A 27117-nucleotide genomic window follows, 5' to 3' on the forward strand; every position below is an offset into this window, starting at 1 on the left:
ATTTCATAATTTTAAAATAATGAAAGTATGTATTCTTGAAAGTATCTACATCTTAATCTTAGGTTGATAGTTCTTTAAGACATCCTTAAATATGGGGGCACCTGGGTGGCCCAGTTGGTTAAGTCCCTGACTCTTGATTTCAGTTCAGATCTCCATCTCAGGGTCATGAGTTCAAGCCCTACATTGAGTTCAAGCACCATGTTGGGCTCCATTTAAAACAACAACAACAACAAAAACCCAAAACAAAAAAACACACATCCTTAAATCTTGAAGAGTCTGTTTCCATGCTTTTCATAGTGAAATTCTCTTACAAATCCTATTTTTCCTCATATACAATTTCAGTTACCATCACCAGGATTTAGCATGTAAAAACAACTTTTAATTATTTAACATAAATACTTGAAGATTAAAATTTTGTTCAACAGTGAGAAAAATCAGCTTTGTTCCATTGACATTCTAGGCTAGATTATATAAAGGATTGTGGAAATGCACCATACAACACACCAAGAAAATGCCTCTTCATGAGCTCAAGAACATCAAGCTGTTAATTATGCCTTTTTTTTTTAATATTTCGTTCTGCTTCTGCTATTATCCTGAAACCGCATATGGATTGGATCTTTTTTTCCCTTAGAAATCTTTAATGGAATGTATATTCTAAGCTGTTATGTTACAAAACAAAAGTTTTTCCTGAGTTTTTTTTTCTTTTTATTGACTTTTTCTTTCATTTATAAATCAATTTTTCATTAAAGACTTGTTTAGGAAAAAAAATTGACATACTCTACCTTGAATAAAATTGTATAAAAACCAATTGTTATGCTACATCTTATAAAAAAATAATGGAGGTTAGCTCCATTCTCTAAAAGTCATATTGCAAGAAATCATATGAAATCATTGACCCCACATGCATTGTTACTTTCTCCTTGCTGTGAGTGAAATTATACATTTTTGGTCAAGTAATTTCAGGAATGAACATGAAAATTTTATCACTATTCTACATAAAATTTACCTGTGTCTTATTGACTATTACTGCTCCAATCTTTCATAGAATAATAATGTAGTATAAACTGATTGAAAAGCGAGTCTTAAAAAAAATGAAAATTTAATTCAGATCTTCTTTGGAATTCTAAAATGGCAAAATGTAAGTTAAGAAATTTTTTCATTATTGTAACTTACAAAGTTTGGATTTTTATTTCATTTTATTCTTATACTAGAATAAAGATTCTAGTTGGATAAGCCATACACAGCATCTGTATTGTCCTAAAACTCTTGGCAATAACAATCATGGTGAACAATTCTTAACTTGAAGTTAGCACTTGTACTGTTGGTCCTTGAAAAAAAAATAACTGATAAAAGCTAATGGTAATTAAAAATATTAACCTGTTTGAACAGTAGAGTATAGATCTACCTCAAAATAAGCTATCTGCCTTTCCCATAGTTTATTCTGTGACATTAGGCTAGTTACCTGCCTCTTTTATGAGCCAAGAGTATTTCACTAAGCAATCTCTAGTGGAGCTTCCAGTCATAATATTGTCTAATTCTCATTTGTAAAAAATATCCCCTACATCGGAGGCATTTCAACTTTCTCCCAAATTCTGAAGATAGACTTATTTTTCTGATTATAAGTAAAATCTGTACAAAGTATAAATACATGAAAGTCAGATTCAGATTCTAAAATGAAAATGCTTAAAAATACTATGTAAATCTACTAAATGGAATTGTATTATTTGAAGTATTTACTCTGTTTACATTTCAAAATATATGCTTAAATCACACTTAAGAATCAGGAAGTATATCTCTGGAGCAAAGCACGATATTTAATTAAATGAAATGAAGATTCTCTAAATATGATTTAATCATAAGTGTCAGTAACAATGGCACACAGGATATAGAAATTATGCCCTTGACACATGCAACAAAGAAACTATAAATGATGAAACAGAAGATGTTGTCTCTGGGGACAGGAGGATGTGGATAACACAAGTGTGGGTGGTTTCAGTTTGGGACTATTTCCAAATAAGATGACAATGACCTTCTACATATTGTTAGTCAGTTTATTATGTATAACATTCTTTTACAAACAAAACTTTATTAATTACATTGGCATAATACCAGAAAGAATATTTGGACTTAACATCTTCAAAGACTATCACTGGAAGGATATAAATTTAAAATCTTTGGTAGGATACTATAGTTCCCTTCATCACCAATTCTCCATGTGACTTTCAAGCTTTTGCTCACTGCTTCTCCCCTACTTTGTATATCCAGCAATCCAGCCACATGAACCTTCACACTCCATGGTTTGTTTATGTTGTTCCTTATGTTGGAGATGTCTTTCCAATTCCTCCTTAATGACAAACATTTTATCCAGTTTCAGAATCCACTACAAATGCCAGTACTTCTGTGAAATCTTTTCTCTTTCCATCAGGGGAAGTTTGGTAATCTATATGCTATGGGCTTAGATCCCTGTGTATGTGTCTCCATCATCCAGGTAGATGAATTCTGACATTAACTGAACTCATTGCAACCATTTGTGCTTTTCCAGTTCCCAGCACAAAAGAGGCACTGAATAAATGTTTACCGAATAAATGGAGTTTATCTTTTTAAAATAAAAAAATGAGTCCTCCTTTTAAAATATAGTTCCCAAGTGAAGGAACCTAAATGAGGGTCCTTGTTTTGCAGGGGATCACTTTGTCATCCTAATAAGCACCGTAGGAAGGAGAGTTTCCAGGTGTTTTGTTTGTTTGTTTGTTTGTTTGTTTGTTTTTAATGGCATTAGCTTTTGTTTTACCTCAACTAAATTGCTTTGGAAAGTCTGGAACTTCAATTTTCTTTTGCATGTACATATATATCACAAAGTTTAAAGTATTTTTAGATAAGAACTTTCTAAAAAAAGCCAAGGAAATCTAAAATATAATGAAATCAAACAACAAATTAAAAAATTAAACAATCCTATTAATGGGAACAGAAAATCATTTGAAAAAAATCTAACACCCATTAATGATTAAAACTCTTAGCAAACTAGGAATAGAGCAGAACTTCCTTAAGTAGATAAAGAATATCTACAGAAAACCTACAGCTAATGTCAGACTTAATGACAAACAGAAGCTTTCCCCCAGATAAGAAAAATGGCAAGGGTATGCCCTCTCACTTCTTTTATTTAACATTGTACTAGAAGTACTAGTTAATGCAATAGGACAAGAAAGGGAAATAAAAACTTACCAACTAAGAAGGAGGAAATAAAACTGTTTTTGTTCCATATGGTATGTATCTGTGTGGAAAATCCCAAGGAATCAAGAAAAACCTCCTGAAATTAGTAAGTAATTATAGCAAGTTTTCAGGATACTAGGTTAATACACAAAAGTAAGTTGCTCTTTTATATGGCAGCAATAAAAAATCGGAATGAACAAAATTTAAAATGTAGTACCATTTACATTAGGAATAACAAAATAAATATTCAGATGTAATTATAACAAGATATTTGTAAGATTTATATAAGGAGAACTACAAAACTCAAATAAAAAAAAGAGAACCAAGTAATTGAGAATTATTCCATATTCATGGGTAGGCAGGCTCAAAATTGTTAAGATGCCAGTTTTTCATCTATAGATTCAATGCAATCATAGTAAAATCACAGTGGATATTGACAAACTGATATTGTAACTATCAAAAATCTTATTAGACAGTTTCTATGGAAAAAAGAAAAGGCCCCAAATAGCTAAGACAATAGAAAAACAAAGTTGGAGAACTGACACCACTACTTCAACTTCAACTGTATATAAAGCTAGAACAATCAACATAGCATTGTGCTGCTGAAATAATAGACTAATAAATCAATGGAACAGAATAACCCAGCAATAAACCCACAAAAATATAGTCAACTAAGCTTTGACAAAAAAAGGAAAAACGGTTCCATAGAGAAAGTATAATCTTCTCAACAAATAGTGCTGGAACAATTGGACATCCACAAGTGAAGAAGAAGAAGAAGAAGAAGGAGGAGGAGGAGGAGGAGGAGGAGGAGGAGGAGAAGAAGAAGAAGAAAAAGAAGAGGGAGGAGGAGGAGGAGGAAGTGGAGGAGGAGGAGAAGCAGCAACAGCAGCAGCAGCGGCATCTAGACAGATTCTACACCCTTCTCAAAAAATAAATTTGGGGCGCCTGTGTGGCTCAGTGGGTTAAAGCCTCTGCCTTCAGCTCAGGGCATGATCTCAGGGTCCTGGGATTGAGCCCCACATCAGGTTCCCTGCTCAGCGGGGAGCCTGCTTACCTCTCTCTCTCTGCCTACTTGTGATCTCTCTGTCAAATAAATAGGTAAAATCTTAAAAAAAAAAAAAAAAACAACAAAAAACTCAAAGAGGATCATAGATCTAAATGTAAAATTGTAAAACTCCCAGAGGATAACAAGAAAATCTAGGTGGCCTTGGCTTTTGGCAATGGCTGTTTAGATACAACACCAAGTGCAAAGTCATGAATTAAAAATTCATAAGTTGTACTTGATCAAAATTAAACACATCTGTTCTTCAGAAGATACTGTTATGAAAACTTGAAGACGAGACACAGAATGAGAGAAAATGATTATTAAATACATATCTAATAAAGGACAGTTATGCAAAAAAAAAAAAAAAAAGCCCGTGAAGAACACTTAAAACTCAATAATAGGAAGATGAACAACTCCTTTTAAAAATTGGCACAAGATCTGAACAGATACTTTACCAAAGAAGATACAGATGACCAAAAAAGCATATGAAAAGATGTTCAGCATCATACATCATTAGGAAATTGCAAATTAAAACAATGAAATTCCACTACATAGCTATTAGAAGGGCAAAATCCAAAACACTAATAACATCAACTGTGGGGAGTACGTGGAGCAATAGGAATTCTCATTCATTGTTGGAGGGAACACAAAGTAGTACAGCCACTCTGGAAGACAGTTTGGTAGTTTCTTATAAAACTAAATGTACTCTTACCATACAATCCAGCAATCTTAGTATATACCCAAATGACTTAAATACTCATGTCCACACAAAACCTGCAAACAAACCTTTGTGCCTACTTTATACATAGTTGCTAAAATTTGGAACCAAATACACTCTTCTATAAGTGATTAGATCATTAAACTCTGTTACATCCATACAACGCTACTTTTTACAGTACTAAAAATGCATGAGCTATCAAGTCACAGAAAGACACAGAGGAAGCTTAAATTCTAAGTGAAAAAAAGCCAATCTTAAAAGTCTTCTTATTATATAACCCTAACTACATGATATTCTAGAAGAGGTAAAACCATGGAGATGGTATAAAATTTAGCATTGTTGGGGTTTTGGAGGAGGGAGGGATGAATCAGTGGAGCACAGGGAATATGAGATTATCCAATTTGGGAAATTCAACACCCAATGTTTCTTTTTTTTTTTTCTTTCTTTTTTTTTTTTTTAAAGATTTTATTTATTTACTTGACAGACAGAGATCACAAGTAGGCAGAGAGGCAGACAGAAAGAGAGGGGGAAGCAGGCTCCCCAACGAGCAGAGAGCCCTATGTGGGGCTTGATCCCAGGACCCTGGGATCATGACCTGAGCCAAAGGCAGAGGCTTTAACCCACTAAGCCACCCAGGTGCCCCCCAATGTTTCTTATACAACAAAAAGTAAAATGCTAGATTTAAACTTCCAGGAAAAAAAAATGCTAGGTAAATATTAGATTGGAATATATGCTTTTTTTGATGATAAAACTATCAAATATCAGCTGTTTCATTTTAGTTTGATAACAGCTATGTTAGGATTGCAAAGTCAGGCAATAACTAACCATAAAAGGTGATTATAATGATTATTAGGTTTTTATGTGAATACTGAAGAGCAATTTTCCCAATAAAATGTGGTCAGTATAAAATTGACAAATTTATTAATTTTTTCTAATAAGTGTTATTGAATCTTAGTATGCATCAGATGACATGGTATTGGGAAGTATTGGGAAGGCTATGGCAGACTGGTAGTTATGGAGAACAATTGATTTGATGTGGTGATGCAAACATGTTCACTGTTCATTCTGAGGGGGCATCTGACATGCTATCTAGTTTATAACCCACTATTCTCTTAGTGTATAGTGTAGTAGTTTGACTCTACCTTTGTAGTTTGATAGCCTGGGTTCAAGTTTCCCACCTCTGTTTAGTAGATGTGACCTTGGGCAAGTTTTTGCCTCTTAGCTTCTGCTGTCAATCTGTGAAATGTAGATAATACCTAACTCGCTGGAATGAGTGAGAAATTAGAGATTTGTCTTAGTCAACTCAAGGTTCCTGTAACAAAAGTAGCACAGACAGGGTGACTTAAACAGAAGTTTATCACAGTTCTGGAGACTAGGGAGTGTAAGTTCAAAGTGCCAGTCAATTTGGTTTCTGGTAAGAGTCCTCTTTCTGGTTTGCAGACAGATTCCTTCTGATTATATACCGGATGGAGGAAAGAGAAAAAGAGAGACAGAGCTCAGCTATCTCTTATCTCTTTTGCAAGGGTACTATTCCACTCATGAGGACTCTAATCTCACGACCTAATCATTTTCCAGAGCCCCGCCTGCAAATACCATCACATTGGGTTTTAGGTTCCCACATATGAATTTCAGAGGGACACAAACATTCTGTTCATAGAAAGATCATATGTAAAATGCCTAAGGGTATAAAATAATGCTTCATCATTGTATGTGAACACAAGAATGACCAAGACCTAGCTTTGCCTGCCACCAAGCAAATTGTATTCCTGTAATGATATTTTTTCTTTAAACAAACGTGGGAACTTTGGCATCCTGGCTGGAACATAATTACATGAGAAAAATTTAATGACTAATAAAGTTTTCCATGAAAAACAAAATCTTTTATAGTTGATTTGGGACTCTGTAGCTAATTCTGTGCCTACGATGTCCTAGTTTATCTCAGCTCCCAAATATATAAAGAAGTGCTTATTTTCCTTTTTTAAATCATTGCATATTGCTGATCTTTCCAAAAGAGCTGGGCAGAGTTGAACAAAAATGACTAAAATGCACCCCACTGAGGTACTTTCCAGAATTCCAATCAGTATTCTGATTATTAATGTGTAACAAGGACCAGAATATTAGGGCATGTACAAAGGGTCCACTCTCTGCGGCCAAACTGTACAGCCTAAAATCATCACAATTACAAAGTTCAATCAGAATTTAATGGGAAGGGATATTTAGATGATTTCAGGAGAGTCCCTCAACTAAGATAATTTGAAAAACTGTACTATTACAGGGAAGAGCTCATCAAAAGGACTAGAACACCGAATCTATTGGACAAGACTTTCTCCCCCATTGTGATTGCAAGATGTGTATTGAACAAGTTCTATATCTGTTAGTTGTTTTGAATTCTTATGCTGTGGTCTATGTCACAGTTTTAATATTATTAACACAGCCCAGCTTGCCGAGATCTCCACAGTGCTTGAGTAATGCAAGGAAGCCCTTCGGAGGTGTATTTATAGTATTATGTAGTTGGTACTTTCTGAGCTCCCTCACTCTTCCCGCTCTGTATTGATTATGAAGCTTTACTTTCAGAGAATAGTCTAATTTGCCTTATATACAATATCTTGAGGAATACCTCACCACAGTCTCCAAGTCCTGACAACATTGTCCAGATGTCATTCAAAGCATATTTCATATTATGCTTTTCAATTAGCTGTCCAGTTGGAGGTAGATGATAATATCAGTTACAAAATTATATTCTTTTTTAATAAAATGTAAGATTAAGAAAGAAATGCAATGAAGGTTCCAAGGTTAAAACAAAAAAGATACCAACATGTAAATATAATTGAATTGGAAACATTTTTTAATTAAGGATTTTGAACAGATATTTAGAGAAAAGCATTTTAAAATGTTGCAATTATGTGTGTCAAGTGCTGTAGCCCACAGAATAGGGAATGATTAAATGTATCATTAGGACAAAGAGAAAGTTAAAGATAGCTTCCCACCAAGTAATACTTAATTACAAAGTTAATGGTCAGTGTCCCAGTAAAATTAAACTCTGACTACATTTTTTAAGGAGGATTCAAAATTATTATTGAATAAATATCAATATATTTTCTTTCATAGGAATTACAAGCATAGTTTTTAAACCATTTAGAGAACTTGAGAATGCTTTTCTCTGCATTGATTTATAAAAATTATATTTTGAAGTTTGGAAAAATATTAAATTCTATAGAATGCCTTTTCTAAAATATTTCTGACTTGTCAAAAATTATGTCTAAATGAACAGAAAATAACAACAGATGCATGTAAAGTATTCGCATAATAAATATTTTAAAAATCCATGTAATTAATCACAATTAAATCACTTTAGGAGCAATACTATATCACTTTAGGAAGCAATAGAAATACTTGAAACAATTTTAATATTTTTGATGGTATGTGATGTATATTAATAGTCGTATTCAGTAAATTATCAAGTATTATTAAACTTATAAATAGAGGTCTCCATATGGTTCTTTAAAACTATTCTTTCCATCAGAAGAAAAATCCAAAACATTTGATACATTGAAAAAAGTATCTCAAATCAGCTGACATCTTGTATCTACAAAAGAGGTAAGAAAGACAGTTTTTAAAAAATGACATTTCTGAACACCTCATTAAAGCTCTCTGGGTAAGAAAGGTTAACAGTTTTGAGTTTGGTTCTTTTCACAGCCAGGAGGCTTAAATTGTCTGATGATTCTGTTAGGCTTTTTAAAACTTCCAGTTTCCATTTCCTTTTAAAATTTAGTTATATGTGATATTGACATCAAACCATGATGCTCCAACAAACACTTTTAATATCCTAATGTCACTAATAATAAATTGATATTGAACTCGATTATTCAGAGCAATGAAAAATAAATAGCAGTCAGACCAAAGATATTCTTATTTGTGCTATTTCCTTTAAACACATTGCTTGGGGTTCAAAATATTTATGCTTGTGCTATGGAAAAACTCTAGTGCTGATTTCCTCCGTTATAAGATTGTCCATTATTTCAGTCTTTTGTTTTGCCTGTTTCATGGGCATTAAACAAACAAGCAAACTCTTTAGAACACTGTTGTTATAGATACATTTTATCTTCTACAGGACCGTGTTAGAAGAAAAAGCAAATGTTATTTTCTATTTCTTAATCTTGATTAGATATATTCAATTCCTTAACTTCAAAAAAATCTGGGTCTCAGGTGGCTGGGTGGCTCAGTCAGTTAAGTGTCTGACTCTTGGTTTTGGCTCAGGTTATGATGTCAGGGTCATGAGATCTGGCTCTGCGCTTGGGGTGGAGTCTGCTTGAGATTCTCTCTCTGCTCCTCCCTCTTGTGCTCTCACTCTATATATAGAATAAATAAATAAATATTTTAAAAATTCCTGGCCTTATTGAAATTGAGTATGTTTCTCTTTAAATGAATAATTTTTATCTAGTAAATTATTTAAAACTTGACTTTCATTTCTATTTTGATCACAGTTCGTGTGATTTTAAAACATTTGACAATAGCTGATCAAAATGCATAAGATTAAGTATATTACTACCAATAAGTGAACGATATTTCAGTATAGGCAAATTATATAAGATTGGATTTAAAATATACAAGCAAAACATTATAATCCATCAGTCTTTTTTTTAATTTGTATGTATTATGAAGAACAAAATCTTTAACGTTCTTGTTTATCTTGCCTTTGTATACTTAATTTATTCATGAAGTCAAGTCAGTATATGTAAACAGTAAATAAGATTTGTTTGGGGGATTCAAAACTCATGTTACAGATTATATTGTTAGTTTCCATTTATCAGTGAGACTGCAGGTTGCTTTGCTTCTGTATCCAACACTTGCATACAATCTGCACTTTACCTGTGTTTCCCACTATTTGCTAGACATTTCCTTTTTGGCTATCTTGTGGACACATGAAACATAATACATTCAAAACAAGGATGATATCTTTCTCTAAAGGCGTCTATTTCTTACATTTCATATCTCAATTGATGGCAGATTATCCTTATACATGTGAAACATGTACAAACTCCAGAATCTATCCACATCATTTTTAAAATCTGTTCTACATCCTACATCCCCGTACACTGTTAAATTGGCATTTCCTGACTAGTGAGATTCTACTCATTTTAGGAGCCTAAACCCAAATGGCCTCTTCTCAGTGAAAACCTTCCCAATTATAAAATAGAGCTATTAATCATTTCTCTGTTATCTACAGAGCTCCACTGGAGAACTTACAGCATGCAGCAGTATGTTTTTACTTATTAGCCGATGGTTTCGAATGCTGTTTCTGTGTACAGACCACTCCAAAATGTAGTGGTATAATTTACACACACAATTTTACTGTGCTCATGATTTAGAGGGTCAGAAATTTAGGAAGGATCAACTAGGCAGTTTTTACTTGGGTATCTCATATGATTGTAGGCAAATGTGGGCTTAGGCTATAGTCATCTAAAGCGATCATCCTCTGGACGTCCAAGATGCTTCACTCACTTAGCAGTGAAGCTGAAGGCTCAGGGAGAGCTATTGACTGTGTGTAGCTTTTCTAACACGGTGGTTAGAGTACTAACCACCCGGTTAGTGGTGGTTAGAGTGGTGGTTGGAGTACTTACCTTGCAGTCAGCTTCCTCAGAGCTGTTTTCCCTGGAGAAGCAGGTGGAAAGAGCTTGGCTTTCATGATTAGCCCAGGAAGTCACACAGCATAACTTCCATTCCATTCTGTTGGTTACAGGTGCCTCACATAGCCGAACTGACAAATGACCAGCTCAAGCCTCCTCCTGTTCTCTTCTATCCTTCTAAAATGTGTCTTGCTCTCCATTTTCTCTATGTCTATTTAAATCCTTTCCATGTTCAAGGTCTGCCTCAGTACCACCTGCCAAAGCCTTTCCTGATCCCATCATTCCGCTGGGAAAGACAGGGCCCTTGCGGTTAAGTTCAGAGAAATATCAGCTCAAATTCTAGTCCTCCTGTCTCAGCCATGTGGCCTTGGAAGTTATTTAATCCCTTTATATGAAAAGCAGAAATAATAACAAGATCCACCTACCTTACAAGGTTGTCATGAACGTTGAATTGTCAACAGTAGAGAACATTCCCTATGACATATAGTGAATAGACAATGTTAGCGACCATTGTTATATCTTCTTTCCTCAAAGCCCACAGCATCTTATTTTTACCTTTAGTGGTCTATGATAGTCCTCCAATTGTGATAATAATTCGTGGGCTTATTTTGTATCTTTTGCATATTTAGTCAATGTTTTACAGGCAATTTATAACAGGAGATATGTCTGTCTTGAATACTAACTCAGAGCCACTCTCTGAGTTGTTAAGCTTCAGAAAACAAAAACAAAAACAAAAAACATGAAGAAACTTGCAGAGTTGTTTTTTTTCTTTTTTTTCCCTGTGATTCCTTGTAACATGTTCTTCCCATGATTCCTCTTGCAGAAATTAGAAAAGAAAAATCCATGAAGACGTCTTCAGTTTTGAAGGATAAAGGTAATAGTTCAATTTAATATAACACTAGGAATTTGTTAGCAAAAATATCTGGAAGAGACCATAGTACCTTAGAGTTTTCTCCTTTGCAGATGTGTGACCCCAAACTGCCCAGGTCACACTCATATTTGAAAACTTGTATTTATTGACTTATCCCTTAAACACTTTCTTCCAGTTCACTGTGACTTGGAAATGCTCTGATTACAATTTCCAAAAGAAAGAGTAAGGATTTTCCTTAAATAATGAAAAGAATAAAAAACAAATTTAGAAGGGAAGGAAAAGTTAGAAAGAAAATGCCACCATGTGCTCTGATTCTCTCTTTTTCTATCCATTCACAAAATATGTATTTAGTGCAGAATCATTCCACGCACTTGCTTATCTCTGGAGAAATAAAGATGGCAAGGCAAGTAATAGGGAGGAAGACTCGGGAATTGGAGCATTGAATTATTCTTTGCAAAGACTCTTAGTCAAGTTTGGGTCTGAGTTTTGTCAGTCTCTTTGTTGCTGTGAAAGAGCATGACATTCTTATTTAAATTTTGTGATCTCAGTCTTTGCAATGGACTGGATTTCCTTTCTGTCCATCTAAATCCCAGGCCTCTTTCTAAGACTAATGTGCACATAAAACATCAAGACTTCTCAGACTACTTCAACTTTCACTGAACCCTCTCTGAATTCACAAACATATATTTATTATCTAATACAAATATACATATATGTTTTGTATTAATTAGTAGAAATGCCACCTACTTAAGTATCAAGAGCTAATATTATTCATGTCAATTTTTTAGATGGACTGATAAGTACCACATTTGATAATTACTTTTGTGCATCTAATATACAGTAATCAAAACATGTGCTCACTAGACACTGGGAGTACAAGAGAGGCGTGGTCATTACAGTGGAATTTACAGTGTTAATTACCTAATTAATTAAAATAGAATTATGGAAGAGATATATGGGGTGCTGTAAGAGACTGTAATCGGGGATTCTAATCGAGTTTGGGGAATCAGAGGAGGCTTTCCTGAAGAAGTGATACTTAAAAGTCGAGTAAGAAGAAATGAGGAATTAACCAGGCACAAGCGTAAGAATTGTTTGAGGGAAGAGCTTTTTGCCAGCCACATAGATATGTACTTTATACATTTTGCTTCAGCAAGTTGTGCTTGAGATCTCAATTGTTTTATAAACAAAGAAGCTGAAGCATAGGTAGATAATGTAAGCTACTCGGTATCTCATTGTGGCTAAAAGGTGAGGGCAAGAATCAAAGTCAAGCCTTTCAGACACTAAAATTCATCTTTTCATTTTACACAGATACTGCTTCCTCCTTAAAATAGCTTTCTTAAATATTTGTATTCTTCAGAGCCATTTTGCTTTGAGGGTAGGGTTCATTACCTAAGTTTGAAAAACCCATTTGACACAGATACATTGGCTCTGCTGTATGGAAAAATAGTCTTAGTCCTTCTGTTATTGGGGTGGGGGAGTCTCCAATTAATTCCCACAGAGAAGTTTAGTCTTTTCTTTCTCCAGTGATTATGTGTACTTTGAGAGAGACTCCTTCTCATTCTCCTCTCTCATTTTATCTGACAATTAATGAGAACACTGATCTTGATTGTGTGAGAACTAAAGGTGTTACTGAAAGATATTACCAGGAAAATCCAAATATATGTATGGCTATTTATATACACATACATGTATATGATTTGCAAACCATAATTTTCACAAGGTAAAACTTCCCTCCTTCTAATGTAGTATGGGTTACATTTATTTTGGTCCACAATTATACCACAAGAATATTTGGACCATATATTATTGTTCACAATAAAAGCAGCTCAAAAGAAAGATTGGAACTTACCTCCAAAGTAAACGTTGAGGCATTGATGATTATCAAAAATTTAAACTACTACTTAAAGACTTCACTTGTGCCAAAGCTTAAAATAGTTAGAAATGGTAGTTGTAAAAATCTGTCTAGGAAAATATTATCTGGGAGATTTAAATCCACACAGACCACTGAGTAGACTCCTGTAATTTCTATTTTTGTTGTTATTGTTATTAATGCACAATTGCAGGCAATTTTCTAGTGAATACTTTTCCCTCAATGTTAAGTTTCTACTATTTGCAAGATGTTTCCACAGTCACTAGAAAATCATGTATATAAAGGTTCACTGAATATGATTATTGATTTAGAACTATTTTAAATGCACCTCTTTTCTTGTTCAAATGTACTAATGTTGTCAAATGTCTTTGTTATGTATTAGTTGGATACTATTTTAGAAGAATTTTATTGCCATCTTTCCTTTATCTTCTGAATATAATTTATTATTACAAAAAAAAAAACAAAGAAAAAAATTGCAGTGTTACCACTAAGATGTCAAGGACATTAAAAACCTCTGCAATATTACTGTTTTTGGAGAGACTTTGAAGCCTGAAGCTGAGCTGTGGCAGAATCAGAATGAAGCAATTTCACCTGCAAAAAAAGCCACTTATTGCACAGGAGTCACTGTATTTAGTGCTATTTCTAGTAAGCAGCTAAAAGGTTGCCTACATTTGCCTGTCTCTTACTGCTTCCATTTTCACACACACGTTAAAATCCATATTGAAAGGGCACCTGGGTGACTCAGTCTTTAAAGCATCTGCCTTCAGCTCAGGTCATGATCCCAGGGTCCTCAGATCAAGCCCCGCATCGGACCCCCACTCAGTGGGCTCAGTGGAGAGTCTGCTTCTCCCTCTCCCACTCTCCCTGCTTGTGTTTCCTCGCTCACTGGCTCTCTCTCTTTGTCAAATAAATAAATAAATAAACAAATAAACAAACAGACAAACAAATAAGAAAGAAAGAATCCATACAGAAGCAATGCTACCACTCATAAAACCAGGATAATTACACGATCAAAACCCCTTGAAGTCAAAAAGGACACTGAGAGGAAATGAGTTGTAAGAAAGTCCACAGAGGAGATGATCCAGCCTGGGAGCAAAGAGCATCTTCCCATTACCGAGTAATAAAAATCACTTCTATTTTCCGAGCACTTTCTCTACATGTAAGGTGATAAGTATGTGACTTTCAAATACATTATGAAATTACATTAGTTATTCCACGTCTTCCTTCTTTCTCCACCAATATCAAAGCAGTCTTATGGGTCCTCTGCCTCGGCCTTGGGTTTTATAACTACTTTAATCTCACTCCAACATTTAAAAGCGCATACTGTACCTTGAATTCTCAAGTTCCAAGCACACACGCTCCTACCCTACTAGAATCTGTCCCCATGATGACTTCTCATTTCACAATACATTAATTTTTTTGGTTTAGCCAGGAAATGCAAAAGCAGTAAATTACCCCCATTAGCTTGAAAAAAATTAATGAAGCTTCTCATTCTGTTTATTCAATCCATGGCTCTTGATTTCATCTTCGGATGCTGGAATATAGAAAAAAATAGGCCCTACTTATACTTAGCACGTTAAATGGCGACATGGACTTTTCCTCGCCACTAACTCCATTTAAAAATATTCTGCAAACATATGGATATTTAAGGCCGTAGCTTATCTACCAGGAAAATCTTGCTTTGAGGGACACAGCCACTTCAGTAGAACTCCTAAGTCCATTCTTGACACCATCCTCAGTCACCTGGACTCAATTCTAAGTGACTGCTTGCCTGGGATAGCCATTTACAAGGGCCACCAGCATATTCTGCATTCCAACCCCAAACCGTATGGTGGGAACAGAACAGAGGCTGGCAGGGAGGATTTTCTTTTGCTTTCCTTCCTTTCTCACTGCATTAAAAAAAAAATGACTTTTGTCAGTGAAATGGACTCTGAGATATAATGTTTCAGAGGAGGCAGAAAACTGGTTTATCTTTTATATAGGCTGTGGACAAAGTATGACACTGTTCAAGTCATCCCCCATTTATGTGTCAGGAACCCATGATGTGATTAGAATCACTTTCTATTTGAACCTGGTAGACTAAATGATGTTTTATTTTGTTTTAACTAAGGACCACATTTTTAAGATGTTGGGAGTTTTATGGATAAATTTTCTCTTGTATTTTATTTCAGTCTTACTCATGAAATTAGTTTGACTTGAGTCTCATACTAAAGCACCGCATTTCCATGACAGATGCAGCGTTTTCTTTTGTTTATTTTTTAAAAAAAATCACACAGCCTGAAAAGAAGTAAACTAAGCTAATGCTGATTATAATGGTTTTGGGAGACTTCTAGAAGCCATGTATTTTTTTCAAAATTACAGCTAAAATAAGTTCTGATACCTCCAAAAGCCCATTCTCTTGAATGAATAAATAGATAGTAGCTCATTCAACAATTTACATTTATTTTAAATGAAAATGATCAGAAGATGATGGCTTGTTGTACTCTATACTGTTTCCTTGTCTCTGTATGATTCGAATCATTTCCGAAAGAGAACATCACATAATTTCCAGCCAGCTTCACCTTACTGATAGCTTACTGACTCCACTATATATGCGTTCCCAAATCCTTTTATGTTGTCTCTAAACAAAAGCTCAATGTTTCTTTCCAGAGCCTATTAAGGGGAAAGAAATGAAGGTTCCAGTTTCCCTAAAGGAAAAAGATAATGCTGTTTAATGAAATGTAAAAACACATTGACCTGCCTGCTGCATATTCAGTTATTTGCAACAAAATAATATATCATTTAATTTTCAGGCTTTTAAAATTATGAATTTCATATGCCCTTGTATATTTTTGAGCAAAGGAGAAAGGACTATTTTCTATCAGAAAATTCTAAATTGTATTATGAAACAGCAAAGACAAGAGTAGCTATGTCAGAAATACGGTGAAAGCTTTTTAAAATGCATATGTTATTCTGATTCTACAAGTCTGAAGTGGAAAATCTGCATTTTATAATATATATATTATAAATATATATATATTTATAAATATAAATATATATATATATATATTCAAGGTGAATCTTATAAGGAATAGCTATGGAAACCAAAGATTTAAGATAAAAATAGTTAACAATTCTCAGTGATAGCTTGCCATTCTGTTAAGGTCGGATACAATAAAACTAAACAAATTTCATAGCTAGGAGGAACTTAGAGATAAACTATAGTCCAATACCCTCAATTTATACATAAATAAAACTGGTATAGTCAAGAAGCTTTCCAAAGTTATCATACTTTGCAATAGAGCCAGCATGAAAAATTTGATCTTCTAAGTCAAGCACTCTAATAATGCATCTTAGTGCATTCCCATTATACTAGGCTCAAAATAATGTGGAGTCTGACATGCTGTACACCAAGTTATGTCCGCTAAACAAAAGTAAATATGCTAAGTCCAACGTAATATATTTAGTTTCTAATTAACTCCAGTACTTTCTATGGGCATGGTGTCATAGTCAGAATTATCTAATATTCCTTGTTGTCAAGATAAACGTAAGTGAACCAGTGAAGCCATGAACTATACCTACTATACTGAATATTAGAAATGGAACCTGTTTCTACATTTACCTGAGGAGAAGACCTACAGGAACTATTGACCAATTAATGCACAGGGACATAGTGGTAAAAATCCCAATTTACTGGCAATATTTTATTAAAAGGAAAGAGACTTTTGGTGAACTTGTAACATATGTGTTGGAGTTGGGAGAGTTATGAGAGTTATGGGAGAGCTGGGGGAGGGCAAAGCTGACAGAGAAATCAGAGATGAAGGGTGCATGAAGAGTCTTCATTAGTTAGTGTAGTAATGTATAAAAAAATACCCTTAAGTCATATTTTTCTAATGTTGCAATTAATTTTAAATTAAACAAAATTGCCATTTAATGAAACACAAAAGCACAACATGATTTCTTTTTTCTCAGCCCATAGGCATACTTGATTTTCTTTAAAAGTACTTTAAAGCAACATAGACTTCAGACCTATTAAGGAATTTATGTTTCACTTTAGAAATGTATTATCATATCTAAAGCTTTATCATCACTTATTATAGTAGTTATTTCAGTCCTATATACAACTTGATGCTGTTCTGGTATAATATGTAAATTAGAATATTTTGCCCTGTAAGAGAATTCTTACGTGTAATGTTAAATGTCCAGTAAATAGCAAAATGTAGCTACATTTTAAAGAATGAATTAATTGTGAAGACTAATGACATTCCTATGTATTTGTGTAAACACTAATTTATTTTCAAGAAACTCTAGATTTCTTCAGCATGATCTGATTGGTGATTAGAATGGACAGTTATATCACAATCTAAGTTGAAATAGTTTGATGCCATTAAATAATTTAATCATTTAATGATGCTATTATTCCTGTTTCAGTGCAGAACAGAAATACTAAAAAAAAAAAAAAAAAAAAAGAGGAACAGAGAGACATATTATAAGTTTGCACATTTTTTTATTAAGGAATTTCAGTTCAAAAAGATTTACTCTAAAAGAAATACATGTAGAATACATACATATGAATGAAAAATAATTCAGATTTCCACCAAAAAGCACTTGATGTGCATTTCAGTCTTTGATCCCTGGACACATATACCTAAGAGCTTCCTTTTTCTTTTCCCCTCATTCCAGGTATCCTTTATTCATCATCCTATACCAAATAGTCAGTCTAGCACAAGCCAGTTCATGGTCACATAGTAGTGTTGGAAAAGAAAGAATTTTGGAAAAGATACATTTTTTTAACATTATACTTCTATTCATGGATGCTGAATTTTTATTATTGTACCATTTTCTTCCTAATTTTTTAATGACGTACGTATAGACAAGGGATCGTTTGTATAAAAAGTCAATTAAATGCAGTCTCCAGAATTATGCATATTTTATTGAAGTATAATAGACACACAATATCTTACTAGTTTCACATGTATATCATAGTGAATCAATATTTTTATACATTATGAAGTGATCCTCTGATAAGTCTTGTTACTGTCTATCACCATACAAAGTTATTACAATATTATTGGTCATATCCCCTGTACTGTACACTACATCCCCATGACTTACTTATTTCATAACTGGGAATTTGCACCTCTTAATCCTCTTCACCTATTTCACCCTTCCTCCACCTCTGGTAATCAACAATTTGTTTCCTATATTTATGAAACTATTTTTGTCTTGTTTTGTTTATTTTGATTTTTGAACTCCCCACATGTAAGTGAAATTATATGGTATTCGTCTTCCTTTGACTTATTTCACTTAGCAGAATACTTCCTAGATCCATACATGTTGTTACAAATGGCAAGATTTCATTCTTTTTTATGCTGAGAAATATTCCATTGTGTGTATATGATTAGAGTAGGATTTAAGACAAAAAGAGAACAAATCTGAACAGAAAAGATAAATTTCACACTGGGAAAATGTATCACAATGCATATAATGAACAAAGCATAAAGAACCACATTACACTTTTTAAATCTACAGATAAATAAAAATAGAGCAAACACACCTGAAATGCCAAATTTGTCAACTTTTATTTATTTTAAAAATAGCTAATTGAACAAACAACCATAAAATATTTTTATAATCACTGAAACACTTGGGTAAGATTTATAATTTTTAATCAGGACTGACTAATGTAACTTATTTCCATGATATAGTAAAAGTCAAATAATTAAGAGAGAGACAATAGCTGGAATATATCTAAACTACATGAAGCTTTTTAATAGGATATTGATATAAACCCCACTTTAGTACTAAGATGGTATATATAAAATAATTTGAGTAATCTTGGAAAATTATTGTAGTCAGAATTTAATATCATAGACCTGATAATATTTTATTTTATTTTTGAAGACTTATTTATTTATTTTGGAGAGAGAGAGCTTGTTGGGGCAGCAGAAGGGACAGAGGAAGATGGAGAGAGTCTTAAGCAGACTCTGTGCTGAGCACAGAGCTCAAGTTGGGGCTCAGTTTCTTCTGAAGACAATTTTTTTCTTTTAAGTGGGGCTTGAATTCACGATCCTGAGATCACGACCTGAGCTGAAATCAAGAGTCAGACGCTTAAATGACTGCACCACCCAGGTGCCCCAACTTGATAATATTTTGGAAGGTAGTAATACAACTCACAATTACTTCAACATATTGGAAGCTAGTTTCAATAGAAATGAATGTAAGGAATTCAGTTTGGGACAAAATCAAATTGAATAGATTTAAGAGAAAAACACTGCACAAAAGCAGCACACAAGAATTTTGCCTTAAAGAAATCCTGAAGTGAATGTGAATAAAAAATACAACACTAAAATTTAAAAATACGAATTACATTGGTAATACAGACAATAATTAGTTCACATCGCCATTGCTCTTTATTCTTTATTTCAGTATATGTGCTGCCGAAGCGAGCACTTTATTCTTTATTTCAAGTGATTTTGACCCTCATGGCCTTGTATGATATATAGTTGATAAAATATTGTTCCCATTTTAAAGGTGTAAAAACAAACAAACCATATTTTACATGTTTACATACTCCACAAGCACTTTAGTAGATATTTTCTACTAAAATAACCAAAACAAAAATCATACACTTTCTATTTGCTCATTCACCCTCCTGTGTTTTCAATTTTCTGATTTTTCTCCCACCCTTTCAATATCTCCTTTTGGGCTACTTTCACAAAGTGCAAAGAGATTCCCTTATTTCAGAATATCATATCTGACTCCAAATATTCTTCATTGCGCATAAGACTTTTTTTGTAGTGAGGTGGGTGCTTGGAGGGGTGCTTTAATGTTTTCCTTATGGAAGTTTCTTAGTTACAAAGAATGACCACCAGGAAATGAGAATTCCTGTGACTGTATTTTTGAAACGTGAAGTATTTTGTTCAAGCACAGCCCAGTGGAAGAACTGGTACATAGCAGTTGTGTTAAATCTGGTTTAGCCCTTTAGAAGGTGTACTACCTGGTCTGAAGACATCTGTGTTTGAGGTTTCCCACTTCCCATTAACCTTTCTGTAAAGAGTCTGATTTTTGTGTTCAGCCGATTGGTTGTGTAGACTTGATCTAAATAAAACAAAATAAACAATAAGTACAACCTTGGTTTGTATCAGGCAAAGTCAGAAAGTTTTAGCTTATCCCCCCATCTCTTTCTTTCACTTCAGCTGCCATGTAACATGACATAATTTAACATGATATCCTAAAAATAGCTCAAGACACTGAAAACACCAGTTTTCTTTTTTGCATACTTATTTTTAGATTAGGAATTAATAATCTTCAATTTCATATTTGCATGAAAAAATACAGTTGAATTTCAGCTTTTTCTGTCTCATAAAATTTGGAGGGTAGCTTCATACGGCATTAAAGATGACGGTTAATCATTTAATTTGATATGAAAAAGTAAAAGCTTTTCTGGTAATTAAAATTATTTAAACATAAAACCATAGACAAAAATCAAGTGGCCAGCTACTTAATTCTAATTTTTTGCCTACAAAATTAAGCCAAACTCACAATTTTGCTGTATTACCTCTAATGATTCTTTTCTTAAAGAAGTTTATAGATTATATTAAACAAACTCAAATATGTGGATTACATACAGCAATATATTTAGAGTAATAAATAAGATTACAGTTGTAGCATTCAGAAAGCAGTACTGTGAGAAATCCATATTTTATCATTTATATTAATCAAAGTAATATTTCTTCAACAAATAGCAAAGTAAATAGTGAAAATAAAGAAAGACCTTTATGGTACATCTGTAAATAATTTTATTCTGCCACAACTTCTATTGAATCATAGAAGTCACTATGGAACCAAGACTATCTTGACTGATTTTCCAAGTCAGCATTTGTGATATTCACTCTTATTGTAATTTTTAAATTTGTGTTTAATATGTGCAAATCCTAAAGTTCATTTAATATTTGTTGTTGTTGCTTTAGCAAACTCTTAATAGTTATTGCAAGTTAATATTGAAATGAAAAGTAAATTTAAAGAAATGACTCTAGGAAACCTCTCACATGACTTCAAACATTCATTTTTTGCTGATAAACTTTTCATCACTTATAGTAAAATAGGAAGCTGGGGAAATAATTCAGGCAGCTGACTTCCACCTGCAATTTTCTTTTGTGTTTTTCCCCAACTATTGACTCTTTAATATTACTCAAAACATTTTTTGAGTCTCTACTGTGTGTCGCAAACTGGTTGGTTGTCTGGTTGCTTGGTTGGTGGCCTTTTTAGGCACTGTGCTTGGTGTTGCAAACCCTAAATGATACAAGTCTTCATTGCAGAATCAATGTAGAGGCAGACATATACATACAATATAAAATCCAGATGTGGGAAACCCTTTCACAGCGTGTACATATATTAAATCACCATGATGTACACTTTAAATATCTATCAGTTTTCTGTGTCACTTACACCGTTATAATACTGAAATAAAAATAAAATAAAATAAAATGGAGTAAAATAAAATCCACTGGAGATAAGTGAAATAAGAATTTTGTCCTGTGCTATAAAACTATAAAGAAAAAGCAACTTTAAAGCAAAGAATGCACATCACATATTTAAACAGAGATACATTGTAATATAAAATGTAAAAAGAGGAACAAGCCTTTATGTATAGTTTTTCCCTTCAGGATAATTGTCATTTTGCTTAAGAGTCAAAGAACAATATGTGTAAATGATAATATATAGTATATAATGGTATACCATTAAGAACAGAGCAGTCAGCTTAATAGTATGTAAAACTACTCTATGACATAAAAACGTCTTAAGATGTAGCTTTTGGCTATTTTAGGGAAGGTGTTACCACTAGTCTTATGAGATGCCAGTTTTCTCATTAATCAAATTCTGCCACTATATTCTAGAAATTTTATGAATTTTTAGTTACATAGGTGAATCATATCTGTGTCTGTGTACGTTTACCTCTTTTGTTAACCAAAAATCTGATTAGAGTGATCTTTAACAAATAAGGAGTTTGTTTTGGGCAACAAGATGACCGAAGGGAGGAAGACTAGGGTACAAATTGTTCAAGGATGTTGTCAAGAATCCAGGCTTCTGGCTTCTCCTTCCTTCCAACTTTACCACCATTGGTTTGTGTCTTTGGTCCTAAGGATGGCAAGCTGGCTGTCATCCAGGTATCTTGTAACTGTTTTCACCAGGAACAGGACAGAGATTCAAAACCTTTTCCTCACAAGACTTTGTCTATTTGGAAAGGAAAGCTTGTTTGAGCGGCTTTTGTTCACAACTTTCTGGCCATAACTGCTTCTCAGTGGCCAATCCAACCCCAAGAAGATTTGGGAATTTTTTTAATTAATTAATTTATTTATTAGTTTATTTTTAAAGATTTTATTTATTTATTTGACAGAGAGAGTGAGAGAGCACAGCAGGCAGAGCAGCAGAGGGAGAGGGAGAGGCAGGCTCCCCACTGAGCAGGGAGCCCGATGCAGGGCTCGATCCCAGGACCCTGGGATCACGACCTGAGCCAAAGGCAGGTGCTTAACCAACTGAGCCACCCAGGCATCCTGATTTGGGAATTCTTGTACTTCATTTTCCAGCCTCTATATTACAGGAAGGAAAGAGAAAGAGGTGTGAGAATAGATGCTGAGTGAACCAGCCTACATCATCTGCCAGAACGGGCAATATATGAATATAATTTCTTTTTAAAATATATGAACATTATAATAAAATTAGAGTCCCCTGTGTATACTACCAAGATTGTTCTTTAATAATTTTTCACTTGAGAGTATTATCTTGAATTTTATCATATTAATATACTGAAAATACAATGGTATCCAAACATTGGATTTCAGATTTCATTGAAGTCTAACAGAAGGGATGAATATTAAGGAGGGATATCACACAAATAAATGAACACCTACAAAACTGAGAGAAATGCTTTGACAAAAGGTGCACTCTGCTATGAGTATAGGCATAGAAAAATGTGACTTAAGTTAGGGAATCAGGGAATGTTTCTCAGTGGAACAACATTAGATCGGCGGTATGAAGATTAAGTAGGAATTTGAACCAGTGAAGAATTGAAAAAAGGAGAGAGCAAGGAGTGCAAAAGTGTTTCAGCACAGTCAGATTTCTTGTGAAAGAGGACAGTGCTATGGAGATGTAGAAAGTGTTAGCAAGAGAGGTACAAAACACAGATAAGAGATAATCGAATTTTGAAGATGAGGAGTAGGCAAACTGCGTTTCATGGCCGAAATCTGTAACATAAGATAAGAATGTTTGTACATCTTTAAATGGTTGAAAATCTAAAGAAGAATAATATTTGGGGGGACTTAAAACATATAATAAACTCAAATTTCAGTATCTATAAATAATATTTTCTTAGAATACAAACAGACTTACTCATTTGTGTTTTCTCCGTAGCAGTCTGTGCCCTAATACTGGAGTTGAGTAGCTATAACAGAGATCAAATGGCCTATAAAGCCAAAATATTTACTATCTGGTATTTTACAGAAAAAGCTTGCCAACCCCTGCTAAAAGGCATATTAAGGATTTTGGTATTTAGTTTAAGGGCAGTGGATATACACAGGTATTTTATACATGTTTGAGTGTATAGGGGAAGAGGACTGCATTCTGTAATGACCACTATGGTAGTGGGTTGGAGAAGGGCAGAACGGGATTCAAGAAGACCAGTGATAATATCTACTAGATATTATCTACTGATTAAATTATCTACTGATAATATCTAGTTGAGTGATTGCGGTACCTCGACCTAGGATGATTTCAGGTGAAATGGAGAGAAGAGGACATTTTTGACAAATATAATATTTAATAAGATTTTTATTTTATGCAACTAATGGTTGGTGATACCACTGACAGGGGACACCAGGAAAGAAGAAGCTTAGGATAAGTCATAAGTCTGGCTTACATGTTGAGTTTGGGGTGCTTGTAGGACATCCGCGTAGAAATGTAGAGTTGGAAGCTGACTATCTTAGTGTGAGGTTCAGAAAAGGAAATTAGGTTGAAGATACACTTGTGGGGTATGTTTACCAGTGTATGGAGTTTAAAGGTGCGGGCATGCATGGATGAGTGATGGAAAGAGTCAAGTTAAGAAGAGTAAAGTTCTGAGTAAAGTTAGTAAAGAGTACGTTTAAAACTGAATCTTGAGGAACCCAGAACATTCTTTTTAATATGAATATAATCAGGCATCTTGACGGCCAGTACTAATAATCTAACTGCCCTTTTTTTTATTTTCCAAAAGTTGGTATTTTATGCATTTTCCATTGTCCCTAGTTTTTAAGTCTTATTCTGAAGGTTCCAATGATGATTCTGTAAACATTATTTAAATATTGATTTATCCACATACAGACTTGACAGTTTGTTGAAGAGTAGATATTATATACTCTGCTTTTATGAGAAAGAATCAAAAGCATTTGGGCTCAGAGATTTATCCCAAAGAGCACTTTTTAGAATATGTTAACTAACATGTATCCATCAGAATGTAACCAATGTTCCCTTACTACTGCATTATCTAGTGACCACAGACATTCTGATGGCTAATGACTGACATAAAAAGAATTAAATTTTCTTCTGAAAAGTTCTAGTTTTAATGTTATTTATTGTTCTAATTCTCAAAACTGACATGACAGGTATTTATTTTGTCTTTTGTAATTGATCATTCTAACAAGCAAATGCAACTAATCTATATAGTTGGTTCACCATTCTGAATTTTAAGTTTTTCTAATAACATTGCAATTCACAAATATCATCTTTGCTTATGACAATGTTCTCCTCTAAGAAATATTAGAACTTGCTGTGATACTGTTCTTAAAATTTGACAGTAGATGTAGAATACTTGATTTCATAATCAACATTAGTATTTTAAATTTTGTGTAATTTTTTTCTGTTTTTCTTTGTGTGCCTTGTTTCTGGTTTAAATGTTGACATGATTTAATTCTGCTTTGAGTTATTTTAGGGAGAAAATATTATGCTGTCATGTTAACAGTGAAGAAATTGATGCAAAAAGATTAAAAGATTATCTAAGTTTTCTACAATGGATTAGCTACTTAGTATAGACTTAAATACACCTAAAAATAATCTTACTTTCCTTTGTTCTTCAATATTGGGATATATTAGCAAGACTTATCTTAACGTGGTATCAAAGTTGTTTTTTTCCTCATAACAGTTTTTTGTATTTGGTAGGATTGGAGGAAAGTTACAGAGGATTTATTGATTAAAAAAAGACCAGTCAGATTCAAAAGCATAAAACGTCCATAGGTGGGTGAGCCTAGTGGTGGGTATTAAGGAGGGGATGTATTGCATGGAGCACTGGGTGTGGTGCATAAACAATGAATTTTGGAAAAGAAATAAAATAAAATAAGATGAAAAAAAAAATGTCCGTAAGTGCCTTTACAAATCCATGATTACTTTCTTCCTGAAGAATTCTTAAAGTGAAAATTGAACCGGTAATGGTAGCTCTGTCACTCTTAAGCAACATCTTACAGACTAACACTTTTCCTGTTGTGCCCATTGGCCCAAAATGCCAAGTTGATAGAATGGGAAGGGGTTATATGTTGGTAAGAAAAGCACTTGAGGTTGCCAGAATTTTCTTTATCATAATCATTTCCTTTACAGATTAATATATCCAAGCACTTTGAATTTTTATTTTCTCCCTCCAAAATATTAATGCACAATGATAATATATATACAACTATATGTATAGGAAATATATAAACAATTACAAAAGTAAAGCCCCCATTCCTTCCTTGGTATTCTATCCATTTAAGCTCTCATTAAAGGGGGCAAAGTAGCATGAAAAAATGGATCACTGTCCTTTTGCATACCTACTGTTGTTGTCATTCCAAGCTGCCTTATGCAAATGTTTTAATATGCTTCTCTCCTTGAGGGGAAATTTTTTTAAATGTCACAGTAAGTTTTTTTCATTTTTCCTGTTCATTTTAAAGATTCTAAATGAATTCTTTTCTCATATATGGTCATGCACTATTTTTACATATTTGAGTGAGATTTAGGATGACCCATATTTAAACTTACGACCTTTTATTAACTTCGTAGATTATTCTCACTTCAAGTTAAAGAAAATGAATGTTGGTACCCAGAGAAACAAGGAGGAGTCTAGTTAGAGACAGACTCTCCCTTTGATAAGGAGAAACCAAAGAATGTCTACTTGCCTTGGCAATTGGTTATTGCACAACTTTCTGAACCATTGAATGGTTTAAAGTCAACTGGCTCATGACCTAAAATATATTCAACCAACCATCCTGCCATCTTCAAATAACATCATGGGATGTTTTTCTGACTGACTCTTCTTTGTGCAACCAATATGTGCAGCTTCTTCCAATTATTCCTCACTTATATCAGTGTGTACTTTGCACAATGGGAAACTCCAGGGAGGAAAGAATAATGAGGCACACAGAGGGAGGCATCAACGAGCCAGAAGATAAAGGCACAGAGACACTATCAGAAATGTAGTACATCATATTTAGCGTATATGAAAAACAAAGGGTCACGGAAATGAAATGACAACAGAATGAGACAGGAAAAATGTATGTGTTGACTTTGTGCTGTGAAGGGAGAATGCCCTTTGGCTTATTTTGTATCTTTAGTGTCCACTCAGCAAACTTTCTCTGTGAGCATCGAACTCCTTGGGAATCTTGCCAAGGAAGGATTGCAGAATCAGGACTTAAGACCTAAAACATGGAGTCAGGCATTAAGTGCTGACATTATGAACTGGAGCCATCTGAGAACTATGCCTACAGAAGCTTATAAAGCATACTTGTTTTTTCTTGTTGA

At 33.8% G+C, this 27117-nt stretch overlaps 1 protein-coding gene across 2 annotated transcripts in view; it reads left to right on the forward strand.

Moving 5' to 3' along the window:
- The window catches only part of TRDN (triadin), a 391091-nt gene that overhangs the window by 275405 nt on the left and 88569 nt on the right, over positions 1 to 27117 (forward strand). For both annotated transcript variants that reach the window (XM_080806278.1, XM_080806279.1), the window contains one exon: positions 11421 to 11471. In XM_080806278.1, coding sequence (XP_080662404.1) covers positions 11421 to 11471 — 51 coding nt within the window. The remainder of the gene's footprint in view (positions 1 to 11420; positions 11472 to 27117) is intronic.

Source organism: Martes martes (assembly GCF_963455335.1).
Source record: "Martes martes genome assembly, chromosome: 6".
Classification (NCBI taxonomy): domain Eukaryota; kingdom Metazoa; phylum Chordata; class Mammalia; order Carnivora; family Mustelidae; genus Martes; species Martes martes.